Raw genomic sequence first — 13973 nt, 5'->3', positions numbered from 1 at the left:
ATGGCCATGATTATTGACAAACAAAGGCTGCTTTGAGATCTGGTCCCTGACACGAAAACTTGTCAAGAAATATGTAGTCGTTGGCATCACTTGGGAATTTACTGGCCTTGCAGAAAGCCCAAGCTGAAAGTTCCATTTTTGCCCAGAATCTGAAAGTAAACTTGGCATAGACTGTTCTGCATTTGAGCTCTCCGAACCACCAAAAAAACAAATTTATGGGCAGAAAGGCCAAAATATCTTTGGGAGAAAAAAGAAGAAGTTAAAATAGATCCAACTTAAAATGCCACTTCTTCCAATCCACCCACTGGATCTGTTCAGTTGGGAAATGAGCTGTTGGCAGCAGAACATTGTTCTCTTGACAGTGCACCAGAAAGAGAAATCTGTTTTTCCTCCACTAGACACGTCTGTTATAGATATTGCGCACACTGAGACAAGACACAGTAAGCTGGCAGTGATTGCAGACTCGGGATTTGAAGATGCTGAGGTGTGAGGTGAAGAGATGCCACTCAGGCACTAAAACCCTCCACCTCAATTAACAGTTAACGGTTGTGAGACCCTGGAGAAAAAAATGTGTAGAATGCTACACAAAACCATCTAATTCTTCTCTTGATTCCACAATAAAATTATACAGAAAGTAAGGGGAACTTGTGGCTCTTCAGATGGTGTTGGACTACAGCTCCCATAACTATCGACCATTGACCATGCTAGCTAGGGCTGATGGGAGTTGAACAACAACAGGTGTGCACAGCTAAAGCCAAACTTCCATCATCCATGACCATTGCCTATAGTGGTTGAGACGCATGAGCTTTGTAGTCCACACAATGTCTAGGGGGTAACTTGTTGGCTACCCTTGCACTAGGGTTCTTCCTTCATAATTATTAGATAGCTGCCAAAATGGAGGTAAATGCTAGAGAGGCAGGTGGCTCAACCACCACCTGAAATTAGTCAAGTGCCTTGCAGCTTGATAGCAGCAACTGGAGACATTTTGGTATAAGAAGGCTATCCCTGAAATGTAACCCATCCATTCTATGCAATATTCCCTGTCCTGTCATTGAAATGGTTTTATTGTTTTTCATTTATGAGTTCATTTTTTGTATTTATCTTATTTTTATCTTATTGTATACCACTTCAGCAGATTTTTGCTGTGAAATGGTTTATAAATCCGAAAATAAATAAATAAAATTAAACTAAAGGCTAACTGCTATATGATGGCATCAGCTTCCAACAGCTGGAGACGTTTGGGGAAAATATATGGCCAGATATAGACGTGGTTTATTTATTCATACAACCTACATGCCAAATTCTATGAGGTGCCTTCCACTAGTCTCTGAGCACATTATAAATGCACAACTATCCCAATGCTTTGGGGGGGAAAGTCAATGGCTGTAAAAATGAAATAAAAATTAATTAATTATAATATAATGGACACAGAAAGAACTAGTAGAATCCAGTGGATAAGCAGCAACCTAGAAAAGACTTAAGTTAGAAACAATCTGTGGTTTGCAAGTTCTCTCCGGCTAACCTCATAATTAGCAAGGTTTTTCCAAGCTTTCCCAGAAAACTTTTGGAGAAATATTGGGACCTTACCAAGAGTTATCCGAGAGCCTTTAAAAAAAAAAAAAGCCTGAGAGAGCTCTCTGCCAGCTTTCTCTACCGATCACAGCCCTTTCCATAAACTTCACAATGTGAAGGAATGGGGTTAGAAGCAGGGAAGGCTTGTGTGGAAGGCTTCAGCAACAGACTCCTCACTAGGGCTGGAGAAGAAATTTGATTCAGTTCATATTTAAAGCTGCATTTATTAAATTTGCACTTTCTGAAACTATCTGCAAACCAAAACAAAGCTATCCTTCAAAATTCACACTTAACTGAATTTCCCAGTGCAGTTCTCCAGCCAACCAATGTTTATAAAAAGGCATATATTCGGGGGGAGTTTGCATTAAAATGAAATGATTAGTGAAGATAGCTTACAGAAATGCATTAAATTGGGGAAAATTGCTTGCATTAGCTAAAACACCATGTGTCTCTTAATGAACACATTGTATATGTATTCATTAAGAGACATTCACAATGCTGGAGAATTTTCACAAGGATTAGTTTAGTTGTTTTGTTTTGTTTTGTTGTTTAGTTTTTAGTTTAGTTTAGTTTAGTTTTTTTAAAATGAATCACTAATTGCTGCAAAAATCTAGAGGGCTGAATTTAAGATTGGGAAAAAAAGAGAGAAACTGAGAGAATGAAAACTATCAGATGAAAACTCTTTGACAACCACTGGATTAATCCATAAAGTAAGGAATAGGGATTCCTTACTATTCCTTACTTTATGGATTAATCCAGTGGTTGTCAAAGAGTATGGCAGACCTCAGTGGTGTGGCAGGAGAAGATGGCAAGTGTGGTGGGAAAATTCAAGGACAATCAATATTCTATTTTGGGAGTGATTCTTGTTCTTATGAAGCTGCATTGTTTTATACTTTCTGGATGTCTCATGATCATGTTATAAAGTATAGAATCATAGAATCATAGAGTTGGAAGAGACCACAAGGGCCATTCAGTCCAACCCCCTGCCAAGCAGGAAACACCATCAAAGCACTCCTGACAGATGGCTGTCAAGCCTCTGCTTAAAGACCTCCAAAGAAGAAGACTCCACCACACTCCTTGGTAGCAAATTCCACTGCCGAACAGCTCTCACTGTCAGGAAGTTCTTCCTAATGTTTAGGTGGAATATTCTTTCTTGTAGTTTGAATCCATTGCCCCGTGTCCGCTTCTGTGGAGCAGCAGAAAACAACCTTTCTCCCTCCTCTATATGACATCCTTTTATATATTTGAACATGGCTATCATATCACCCCTTAACCTTCTCTTCTCCAGGCTAAACATACCCAGCTCCCTAAGCCGTTCCTCATAAAGCATTGTTTCCAGGCCTTTGACCATTTTGGTTGCCCTCCTCTGGACACGTTCCAGCTTGTCAGTATCCTTCTTGAACTGTGATGCCCAGAACTGGACACAGTATTCCAGGTGAGGTCTGACCAGAGCAGAATATAGTGGTACTATTACCTCCCTTGATCTAGACGCTATACTCCTATTGATGCAGCCCAGAATTGCATTGGCTTTTGTGGTGTGGGTGTGTATATTTGTGTATAGTTGTGTTCTGTTATAAATCAAACACTGCTGGGAGTTGTTTCGTTTCATTTTTCAATGTATTTCTTATCAATCAAAAATTTGTGTCTCTACACTTCTTAAATCTACAAAATTAGGCTAGAAAGTGCATTCTGGGGAAGTCTCTAGTACTGTGACATCTGGTTCCAGGCTTGCGAGGAAGTGAAATCATCCCTCAAAGTGGAAAATATTAGAGAGGAAACTAATAATAATTTAGGATAATCAAAGATCAAGTTTTTCTATTGTTTTAGTCTGAATCATTTTTTCAGGGAGGGGGTTTGTGCTAGGAACATCTTTTGTCATTCCTTTCTGCAAAACCCTTTAATGCTCCCCCATTGTATAATTTTTTTAAGGATAGTTATTGAAAGCTCTCCCTTACAGTCATCTGCTAGGAGCGGTTGGTCTGAGAAACATAGAAAGAACAAAGATATCCTCCAAATAATTTTCATTGTTTTTAGTTATTACCCAGGCCTTAATAACACTTCCCTCATAACCTTGTGGAATTCTATTCAAATATACACACCCACACCTCCTCCTCCTCCTCCTCCTTCTTCTTCAGGAATATAATTAACAAAAGGAACAGAAGTAATTTCCCATCCTGGAACTGTATCTGACATTCTAGTCATCTGGTGGTTAAGGGAATAAATATTCTGAAGAAAACAAAAGAATCACAGAGCTGGCTGGGACTCCCTTGGCCTTTAGGAACCACCCATTGCTTTGTGGCAGGCGTCACTAAACCTAAACGCTCTATGACTGATTTTAGCTTAATATGAAAAACAGAGCAGAAAATGAAGTGGGTAACTCTGAAATCTTGGCTTTTGCGTCTAATGCTCATATTTTGGGGGGTGGGTGCCATATTTTTATGATTTTGACCTTATTGCATATATCGAATTATTACTTTTAAACAGAGTCTGTGTCCTATGCTTACTCAGGGTTTGGAAGAAGGCTACCTTTTCCACGCTGAAAGAAAAGGCAGAATCTGAGAAAACCCTCAACAAAACTCTGTGACTGTGTTTTGTATGTGCCTGTGAGGGCAACAATGTGTGCCAAAAGGAAGGGAGGGGGACCCAGAAAAAGTTGTTTAGCTATATATTTTTAAATCTTATGGTCCGCCCTTCATCCTAAAATCCCATGGCGGGTTACAACAACAGCTGCCTTTGTTGTTGTTCAGTCGTTCAGTCGTGTCCGACTCTTCGTGACCCCATGGACCAGAGCACACCAGGCACGCCTATCCTTCACTGCCTCCCGCAGTTTGGCCAAACAGCTGCCTAAAACTATATAAAAAAATTACAATAAAATAACAGTTCTCAAAAAACTGTCAGTTCTTGGGATCTAGGCATCCTGCAGCATTAAAAGGCTTACCAAAAGCGTTTTCATCTAGTCTTCAGCTGGCACATGCAGCTGACTATGTTCATGCCAGTCGAACCTCAAGGTGATGTCATGGAATAGTTATGCTTTCACTATAACATGCTCCCTGAAAACCCAAACCCAAATCCTGTGAAGGAAAGATACATTTGGATTGATCACAGTGAAGGAGCGTCAAAACCAGGCTCAATGCTCTCAACTGGGATGGGGAATCTGTGGTCCTCTAGATGGTGTTGGGACTCCAACTCCCATCATCTATGATCATTAGCCATGCTAACTGAGGTTCATGGGAATTGCATCACTAACAACATCTTATGGAGGGCTTACCTTCTGTGTCCAGGGCAGCTATTTACCAGCTCCATCTGGTACACAGGCTTAGACCCTATCTGGCTGCGGACTTTCTTGCCAGAATAGTGCATGCTCTAGTTATCTCTTGCTTGGATTACTGTAATGCACTCTATGTGGGGCTACCTTTGAAGGTGACCTGGAAACTACAACTAATCCAGAATGCGGCAGCTAGACTGGTGACTGGGAGTGGCCGCCGAGACAACATAACACCAGTCTTGAAAGACCTACATTGGCTCCCAGTACGTTTCCGAGCACAATTTAAAGTGTTGGTGCTGACCTTTAAAGCCCTAAACATCCTCAGTCCAGTATACCTGAAGGAGAGTCTCCACCCCCATCAATCTACCCGGACACTGAGGTCCAGTGCCGAGGGCCTTCTGGTGGTTGTTTTTCTCTTTGACATCTGCTGGGAGGGCGTTCCCTCACTGCGAGAAGTTAATGGGAACCAGGCAGACGGCCTTCTTGGTAGTGGCACCCGCCCTGTGGAACGCCCTCCCAGCAGATGTCAAAGAGAAAAACAACCACCAGACTTTTAGAAGACATCTGAAGGCAGCCCTGTTTAGGGAAGTTTTTAATGTTTAACGGACTATTGTATTTTTATATTTTGTTGGAAGCCGCCCAGAGTGGCTGGGGAGACCCAGCCACATGGGCGGGGTATAAATAAATAAATTATTATTATTATTATTATTATTATTATTATTATTATTATTATTATTACCCTAAACTGCTTTCACCTTTGCCTTAGGATAATTGTGAACTATGATTTTAAAACCAAGAGACCCCAAGAATGATCTGAAGGCACTTGATGCAACTCTGCAGCTGAAGCTAACAGAGTCTGGCCCTGTATGCTGCCTGGATGCGCTATATGAACCATATGCATGCTTCCTTTTCACAGAAGGCTCTGAATACTACAAACCACTATTAATGAATTAATTGTCTGAATTAATTGTCTGGCTTTCTGTTCCTTGGGGAAACAGCAGGAGAAAAGTCAGTGCAACTAGCGAATAAAAATTTCCTTAGAACTATGATGTGACTTCCTTTCTTTCTTCTTTTGCTGACTTTCTATTTAACTTTGTATTCTAGGAGCAGGAAGAATCCCACAAGTACATTGTGGTCTACAGAATTCCCAGTGTATGAAAAGGTCTCCTTTGTGTTGTCAACAGATATAACAGGAGCTTGGATTTCAAAGCTCAATTAAGTTTTCTTTGTCACCCTTGAACAAATATGAAGGTAGAGCCAATTAGACAATACAACAGAGCATTATGAAAGAGACTAAGAGAACAAGCAAATTGTTTCATTTAGGACTGAACAGGGATGAGACAGAACGTCTCTTTAACGAATTCTTGGTGCTTTAGGAGCTTTTTGGAGCTAACAGAGATGTGGAATGCATGGCGTGGAAAATTGTCTCCTGGAGGATGTCTCTGTGTGGTCTCTTGTTTTGGATAGAGAGTGAGCAAAGGTAAACCTTTTGTGATCATCAGTATTTATGCATAAAGAAGGATAGCATTGTGCTGAAAATCAAACCCTGCATTTAAGCTGGGAAGCGTATCAAGATTTTTTCCTCAAGCTGGCAACACAAAAATCTGAACAGTTCTGCACCAATTAGCCCAAATGACTTTCAGATTAATCAGAAATGAGAAGCAGAACACTAAATATCAGAACTGGACAGGGGAGAGGTAAGATAGTTGGGTGGGTAGAGGATGGGATGTTGACGAGAAATGGTAGTTCAGCACAGAAACCAGTTAAGATGCAGTAGTCATATCATTTAATCTGCTTTCGCTCTAGTGCAGGCTTCTTCAACCTCCGCCCTCCAGATGTTTTGGCCTACAACTCCCATCATCCCTAGCTAGCAGGACCAGTGGTCAGGGATGATGGGAATTGTAGTCTAAAAACATCTGGAGGGTCGCGGTTGAGGAAGCCTGCTCTAGTGCCTTTCTATAGAATTACTATTCTTCATTCACTCATATTTTATGGAGAATCTATGCTGTTGCCAAATTGTTGCAGTCCAGTGCTTTCTGTGTTGTCTTCTGATACAGTGATACCTCTGGTTAAGAACTTAATTCATTCTGGAGGTCTGTTCTTAACCTGAAACTATTCTTAACCTGAGGTATCACTTTAGCTAATGGAGCCTCCCGCTGCTGCCGTGTCGCCACTGCCCGATTTCTGTTCTCATCCTGAAGCAAAGTTCTTAACCCGAGGTACTATTTCTGGGTTACCAGAGTCTGTAACCTGAAGCGTCTATAACCTGAAGCGTCTGTAACCCGAGGTACCACTGTATTTTTCCTTACACCCACTATGAGGTGATTTCCCCCCACCCCAGCAATAAAACATAATTGGAGCACTAACTTATCCAGTGTGATTGGTCAAAACACTACTGAGGCTTTTCAGCACTTTTGTGTCTTTAATTAATTAATTACATTAATTAAAAGGCCTGTTTGAATGGCCTGCTTGTTTTATTGCTTCTTGTTGATTCCAACTGTGGGATCAGTCATGAACAACTACTGTTAGTCGCCCAAAGTCAGTTTTTGTTTCCACAGTGATGGAAGACTCTGATCACTGATTTCTTCTCATGTTTTTCCTTCTCATTTTTATAGAGAAATAACACTTTTTAATAATAAAAAATAGTACTGCAAGAAAAATCATTCATTAAGAGGCTATTAATTACTAATCTCCAAGCCCTGGTGAACAGGATCTGCAAACACAACACTTTTAATGAACATTTCATTGGACCTTTCCAACAGTGCAATATCCTAGACATGTCTTTTCAGATGGAAGTCCGACTGACATCTTCTTAAAAGTAAACATTATGGGAAAATTTTGACCAGGGAGGAAGGCATTTCTGGATGATATAGTGCCATAGTGAGTATATGTTGAAACTATGTTCTATTTCTACAAGTTCCAGCTAATTACAGAAAAGCAATACCTCAACAACATTAAAGGGCTGCAGTGTAGAATAGCTGCTGATTGAAGTCACTGGAACTGGTGTACAAGCATTGAATCACATGCAACAACATGCTCTTCAACACCAGCCATTAGAGTGTATAGTGTTAATATCTTCTCAGTCTAATCATACTATCCCATCCCACACAACAGCCTGTAGAACTACTTTGCCACATGTTCTCTGGTAGTAGTAGGAGTTGTAGTAGTAGTAGTAGTAATAATAATAATAATAATTTATTTGTACCCCGCCCATCTGGCCGGGTCTCCCCAGCCACTCTGGGCGGCTTCCAACAAATATTAAAATATATTAAAATATCACAGATTTTAAAGAAATGTGTGGCAAGTTCTACGCATCACTCGGCAGGTTTGTAAAATCTGACATCAGGAATCACAAGACAGAGAAACCAGTAGGAGAACACTTCAGTCTCCCAGGACATTCTATGCAAGATCTCAAAGTAGCTGTCTTATTACAAAAGAATTTCAGAAAAAGACTGGAAAGAGAAGTTGCTGAATTGCAACTTATTACCAAACTTAAAACCATGGAGAGACCTGGTCTGAATAGAGACATTGGATACTTATCTCATTATACATGATAAAGCTATTTTTAGCCATCTCACCCCTTGCTTTTTCCTGTAAGACCAAAAGACAGTCGTCAACAGGTTTACCACTCCTATCAGCCAATCATCCATTCCCACCACCCTTCTGAGTAATGCCCCTCCCACCCTCTCACGATATATAAGGGTCTGGTGACTTCTGTTCCAGTGTATCTGAAGATGTGTGCATGCACACGAAAGCTCATACCAAGAACAAACATAGTTGGTTTCTAAGGTGCTACTGGAAGGATTTTTTTATTTTTTATTTTGTTTCGACTACAGCAGACCAACACGGCTACCTACCTGTAACTAAGGTTATCTGGAGTGAGAATAATCTTCAAACATGGCAGCAGCTTGGTAAATTTGGACTGTATGGGCTCAATACTTTTGGCAGATCATACTCAGGATGTGTATACTCAAGATCAGCAAATATTTGAAGGACCTCAACAGTCCTTAGAGTGTCCATATACACTAACAGCAATCTCAGCTCTCTTAGAGCTGGCCCTTATGCAGCCAAAACAGCACCGAGATGGAAGAATCAGCAGGATTGGGGAAGCCCTGAGCAAGAATGTTGAAGAAAAATTATAGATGTGATGCTGTTTTAAACACTTCCTCTGATATGCAAGTAGTTCAACACACAAACCATTTAAGATGCAGTAGTCATGCTCAATGGTCATGAAATATTGGCTGATTCTCTTTTGGGGGGAGGGGCAGAAGTTTGAAAACTTGGGGGATGAAGAATGGAACAGAATGCCCCAAAGAGGAGCACTCAGCACTGCAACATTTCATGATAGGTTCCACTTCTTTTTAAATGAAGACACATTAAGGAATGCGCTTAAAGCATTAATTCATAACAGGCTTTGTTATGCCTATAGAAAGAGAAAGACATTTATTACCTTTGCAGTTGCCCTTGTGGGAGATTTCTAGTTGAGGGTCTTTGCATTTTGCCCGTTGGAATTCACACCGGGACAGGAAAGTCCTGCCATCTGAAGCGCACAGCGACTTTTGGGGGGATCCCGTGCATTCCAGGCTGCATTCTTTGTCCTTGTCTTGCTCCACTCTTAAAAACTTTAACAAAACAAAGTGGTGTAAGAGGCTGAAATCTGATCAAGCATTAAAACTCTCAAATAATATTTTGCCTGTCATGCAGCCATCTGATCCCTACCTCACCACCTCCACTTTCCCCAAAACACAAATCCTGGTTGTGAATTTATTTTTCAAGGAGAGAAAACATCAAATTAGCACGGCACAATGGTGAGCCTGGTGAGAATCCCAGCACCAGCCAGACTGCTCTGAGTTAGGGGTTCAGGAACAGGCCACAGAACCATGGCTTTTCTTCCCCAGTCTAGTCATAGGGCAGATGGGTATCTCTGCAAGTCCTGCCTCTCTGTAGAAGTGATGCAGCCCTCTGGGGTTGCATTCCTACTTAGATAAGACTGCTATGTCACAATTCTATTTCAGATTTTAGATCATGATCCTCTTGACATAGATTAGTTTCCTTTTCATTATGTGCAGTGCCTGGCACCCTTTTAAGTATTTTATAGACACATTAATAATGACAATGAACTGAAGCATAGGAATTTCTAAAGTTATGAATTGACGCCAGTGCAGAAATACTCTTGAGGGACTGGCATAAAAGCAGGAGACTTAATCATTGCCATCTATGGCAAATAGTCACCAGATTTTTGTTAAATGTGAGTGTTTTCCAAAGTAAGCATGCGGAGTCTGTGAATTATATCTAACTCCCTTGTGTGCAATTTTTTTTAGATAAAAAAGAATATGCATCTGTAATAAATCCACTTAATTTTTGAGCTTCAGCTGTGGTCTCCTTGCATTTCATCACACTTTATTATAAGCAAATATAAAAGCCTTACAGTAAGACATGAAAATTATAATTTTCTGTAAATGATGCAACAAAAATCACAGAATTCATTAAAGACACAATATTCATATCCTTGGAATCCTAGCACAAGTTTAAAAATATAAAAGAACAGTAACAAACAATAAGAACATTCTTTTCTGATACTTCCTACTTTGTTTAGCACTTTTTGAACATCACCGTGGATTGTCTGAGGATCAACTTCAAGTTGAATCCAATACTGGGCAACTAGGGATGAAGTGATAGTTAAATGTAGGTGTGCTCAACTTTGTAAGCATCCCCAGTTAAAGTGTTGCACCACCTAGAGCACACATAAAGGTAAAGGGACCCCTGACCATTAGGTCCAGTCGTGTCCGACTCTGGGGTTGCGCCGCTCATCTCGCGTTACTGGCCGAGGGAGCCAGCATACAGCTTCCGGGTCATGTGGCCAGCATGACTAAGCCGCTTCTGGTGAACCAGAGCAGCGCACGGAAACACTGTTTACCTTCCCGCTGGAGCGGTACCTATTTATCTACTTGCACTTTGACGTGCTTTTGAACTGCTAGGTGAGCAGGAGCTGGGACTGAGCAATGGGAGCTCACCCTGTTGCGGGGATTCAAACCTTTGATCAGCAAGCCCTAGGCTCTGTGGTTTAACCCACAGCTCCACCAGCGTCCCATACCCTTCCTCAATATTGAGCACACATACCCTTCCTCAATACTGCTGGCGTATTACAGCCCAGGTGTAACCCTTCAGGTGGAGAAGATGTCTCCACTGGTTTGCATAAGGGTTGACTTGAAGGACAATTCATGGTGGGAAATATTATTGAGATGCTGGTCACAGAGGAAGAAGGAAATAGCCCATCCACAGACGAAATTTAGTGAATAAAGATTCCCAAAGGGGATAATTTTCCAATCCATTATGTTGTCCCATAAGCTGTCCTTCAGTTTAGGGAAGGAAACAATTCTATTTGGGGAGAGAGGGAGAATCATTTTGAGTGCTTACAAAAGACTTCCACATTTTGCCAGTGCATGATGGGAACGGAATGCTCACAAAAAAACAAAACAAAACCCAACATCCACCTGCCAAACTCCAGTATCTTTGAGCTGAACTTCATTCAGAGGTCTTCTTCTCTTTATCAACATCACAGCCTTCAATTGCATTTACACCTTTGTTGTGGGTCCCTCTCTTTTTCATAGCACTTATAAAGTGATAGAAGTAAATATGGATGTTCTTGGGGAAATGGCAATGCAAAAACTCATGATAAAAGGTGGTCATTTCAGAAAGGAACCTAGGTGTGCCTAACACATAAAGACAGTTTTGAGAAAAGCCGGACATATGTAATACTGGGCCAAACCCGAAAAGCACACTCATTTCTGTTCCCAGCTCATCTTTTTATTACTGTTACTACTATTCACCACCACCACCCCTTTTATCTCACTTTCTAATTACCTCCAGCACCTCCTCTAGCCCCTTTCCATGAGAGGAGGGAGACCTTCTTCTCACACCTCTCGGTTTTCCATCCACCTGTAATCAGCATGCAAGGAGATGCTGGGGCAGGCTGTGGCACAGAGGCCCACTAGAGAAGGAACAGTGACCTAGAAGTTAACCTTCCATGCGGTATCATGGTGGAACTGGTGACTTCATATCTGGCTACCAGAAAATAATTGTTTGCAATCAAGTCCAGGCACAATTTGTTGTGCTTTATTTGTAACAATAAAATACACGCAGTCCCTGGTTTCATCAAAGTATTTCATAGGAAGAAGAAAATTGCTGTAAAGGGGATTAGAAACCCGATCAGCCTTATTTAGAGTGAAAATCTCTTTGTCATTAATTTCAGTGCTGGCTCCATCCCCTGCTTCCTTTCAAAGCCAACGCTTCCTGGTTATGATCCTGTTCCAGACATGTACTAATGATTTGGTTACAAAATATTTTGGTGCCTGCATGAAAACATCTAAACTCCAGACATAGCCTGCCTGCATCCTAGTGTGACTCAACAATATTTTGCAAAAACAAATAATCTCTACTCCAGTACTGTTCAACCCGGTTCTCCAAGTTAAACATTCAGTGCAGAGCTGACATTAAGATTTACAAACTGGACCCAAGTTAATGGAACTGGCTTGGGGCAATTTCAAGAAGTCTGAAAGCAGTGCCTGCTCCTTGATACACACCTGAACTACTCCATTGACCCTACGCTTTCATTCTCAGTCCAAAATAGCTAAAAACAACAAGAAGCACACACCATATAATTACAATACCAATTATATCACCATCATTTCATACAGTGAATGTTTATTGAAAAATGAATTTTTCGTTTGTCTATTGGCAAGTTGTTTTGAAGGCTTCTGACCCCACAATCCAGATGTGCCAAATGAAAAATGACACATTATAGCAAAATTAATTACTTTTTAAAAATTAATTTGTTAATCTGCTTTGTAGTAGACGCTCCCAGAGTTCCACCAACTTCATATGAAGAGGTGAGGATCTGCCAACCATGATATATGCCTTTATTTCCTCAAGGCAGAAATCCTCTCCATATGTGGTTGCCTTCTGAAGACTGTTCCAGAGTTTCATCTGACAGAGGAATACATTATCCCAATTCACCAAGGTCTGCACTAGCTTTCTGTTCCCTTCCAGTAATTACAATTCAAGGTGCAGGATTGTTATTTATTAAACTATTGTTATAACAACTTTCTAACCTCATGTGAACATTTGGTCAAAATGCAAATAGGTATAGTCAAAATAAAAATTGGGGGGGGACCCAAATGGCACACAAGTCAACAATCCTGATTTTGTTCTAGAATGCTCTCTGCATACCTTTACTGTAATTTCTGAAGAGACCTTACAGGCATAGGGTGGCCACTAACACATTGTCCGAAAAGAGGAACTGTGTCACAAAAAAGAGGATGCAGATTTGCATTCAGTTTTCACATCCTGATTTGCAGGTGCACATTTAGAAATAATTACTATCCTACAAACAGAAACACAGTACATCTCAGCAAAATGAGGAAGACTGTGACCAGGTAACAGGTGCTAACTGCTGATCTGGAGCAGCCAGCGTGGTGGTGCGGTACGGTCGAGATGTCCTTCTAACAGTGGTGTCACAGCTTCTTGCCAGGACGGAGCAGGATGACAGCTTGGTTGGGGCTGTGTGCATGTACCGGCAGAGCCAGTATGACACTCCTGAAAGTGCACCCACACAACCCTGACCTTGCTGCTTCCCTGCTCCATCTCCATCTCATCCCAGTAAGTAGCCATGAAGCTAGTGTTGGGAAGATAGCTCCATGGCACTGCTCCGCTACGCCAGTCACTCGTTAATGATGGGCAGCTCTTCCTTTTCAAGGTTCCTTACCTTTAAACAAGACTTAGACTACACAGTCCTTCAAATAGAGGACTGTCCTCTGCAATGTAGAGGCACTACAAATGCCTTTCCTGAAGGGAAGGGGAAGGGAATATATTTCCAACAAATTTTCTCCACACACACTCAAACCACAAGGAAGACCACCGAAACTTTTCCCAACTAAATGTAGCTTTTGGGTGGGAAGGGGCAGCATTCCTAGGAGCCATGATTGCTTTGAGGAAACAAAAAACAAGGAAAGGTTTGGAAAAGCTGGCATAACCCTTCCCCTTGCTCTGCCTGAGGTGATAGCCTCAGTGACGGGGAAAGGTGGGGAAAGGCCTGAACCCCTCTTCCTCTCCAGCCCATCAATCTTGACAAGCCCCT

At 41.3% G+C, this 13973-nt stretch overlaps 1 protein-coding gene across 2 annotated transcripts in view; it reads right to left on the bottom strand.

Moving 5' to 3' along the window:
• Positions 1 to 13973, bottom strand: part of SMOC2 (SPARC related modular calcium binding 2) — a 140885-nt gene that overhangs the window by 81019 nt on the left and 45893 nt on the right. For both annotated transcript variants that reach the window (XM_033144214.1, XM_033144215.1), the window contains exon 2: positions 9288 to 9459. In XM_033144214.1, coding sequence (XP_033000105.1) covers positions 9288 to 9459 — 172 coding nt within the window. The remainder of the gene's footprint in view (positions 1 to 9287; positions 9460 to 13973) is intronic.

This window comes from Lacerta agilis, chromosome 3, assembly GCF_009819535.1.
Source record: "Lacerta agilis isolate rLacAgi1 chromosome 3, rLacAgi1.pri, whole genome shotgun sequence".
NCBI classification, from domain to species: domain Eukaryota; kingdom Metazoa; phylum Chordata; class Lepidosauria; order Squamata; family Lacertidae; genus Lacerta; species Lacerta agilis.
The sequence above is the reverse complement of the archived record's forward strand: the minus strand, read 5'-3'. Positions and strand labels throughout refer to the sequence as shown.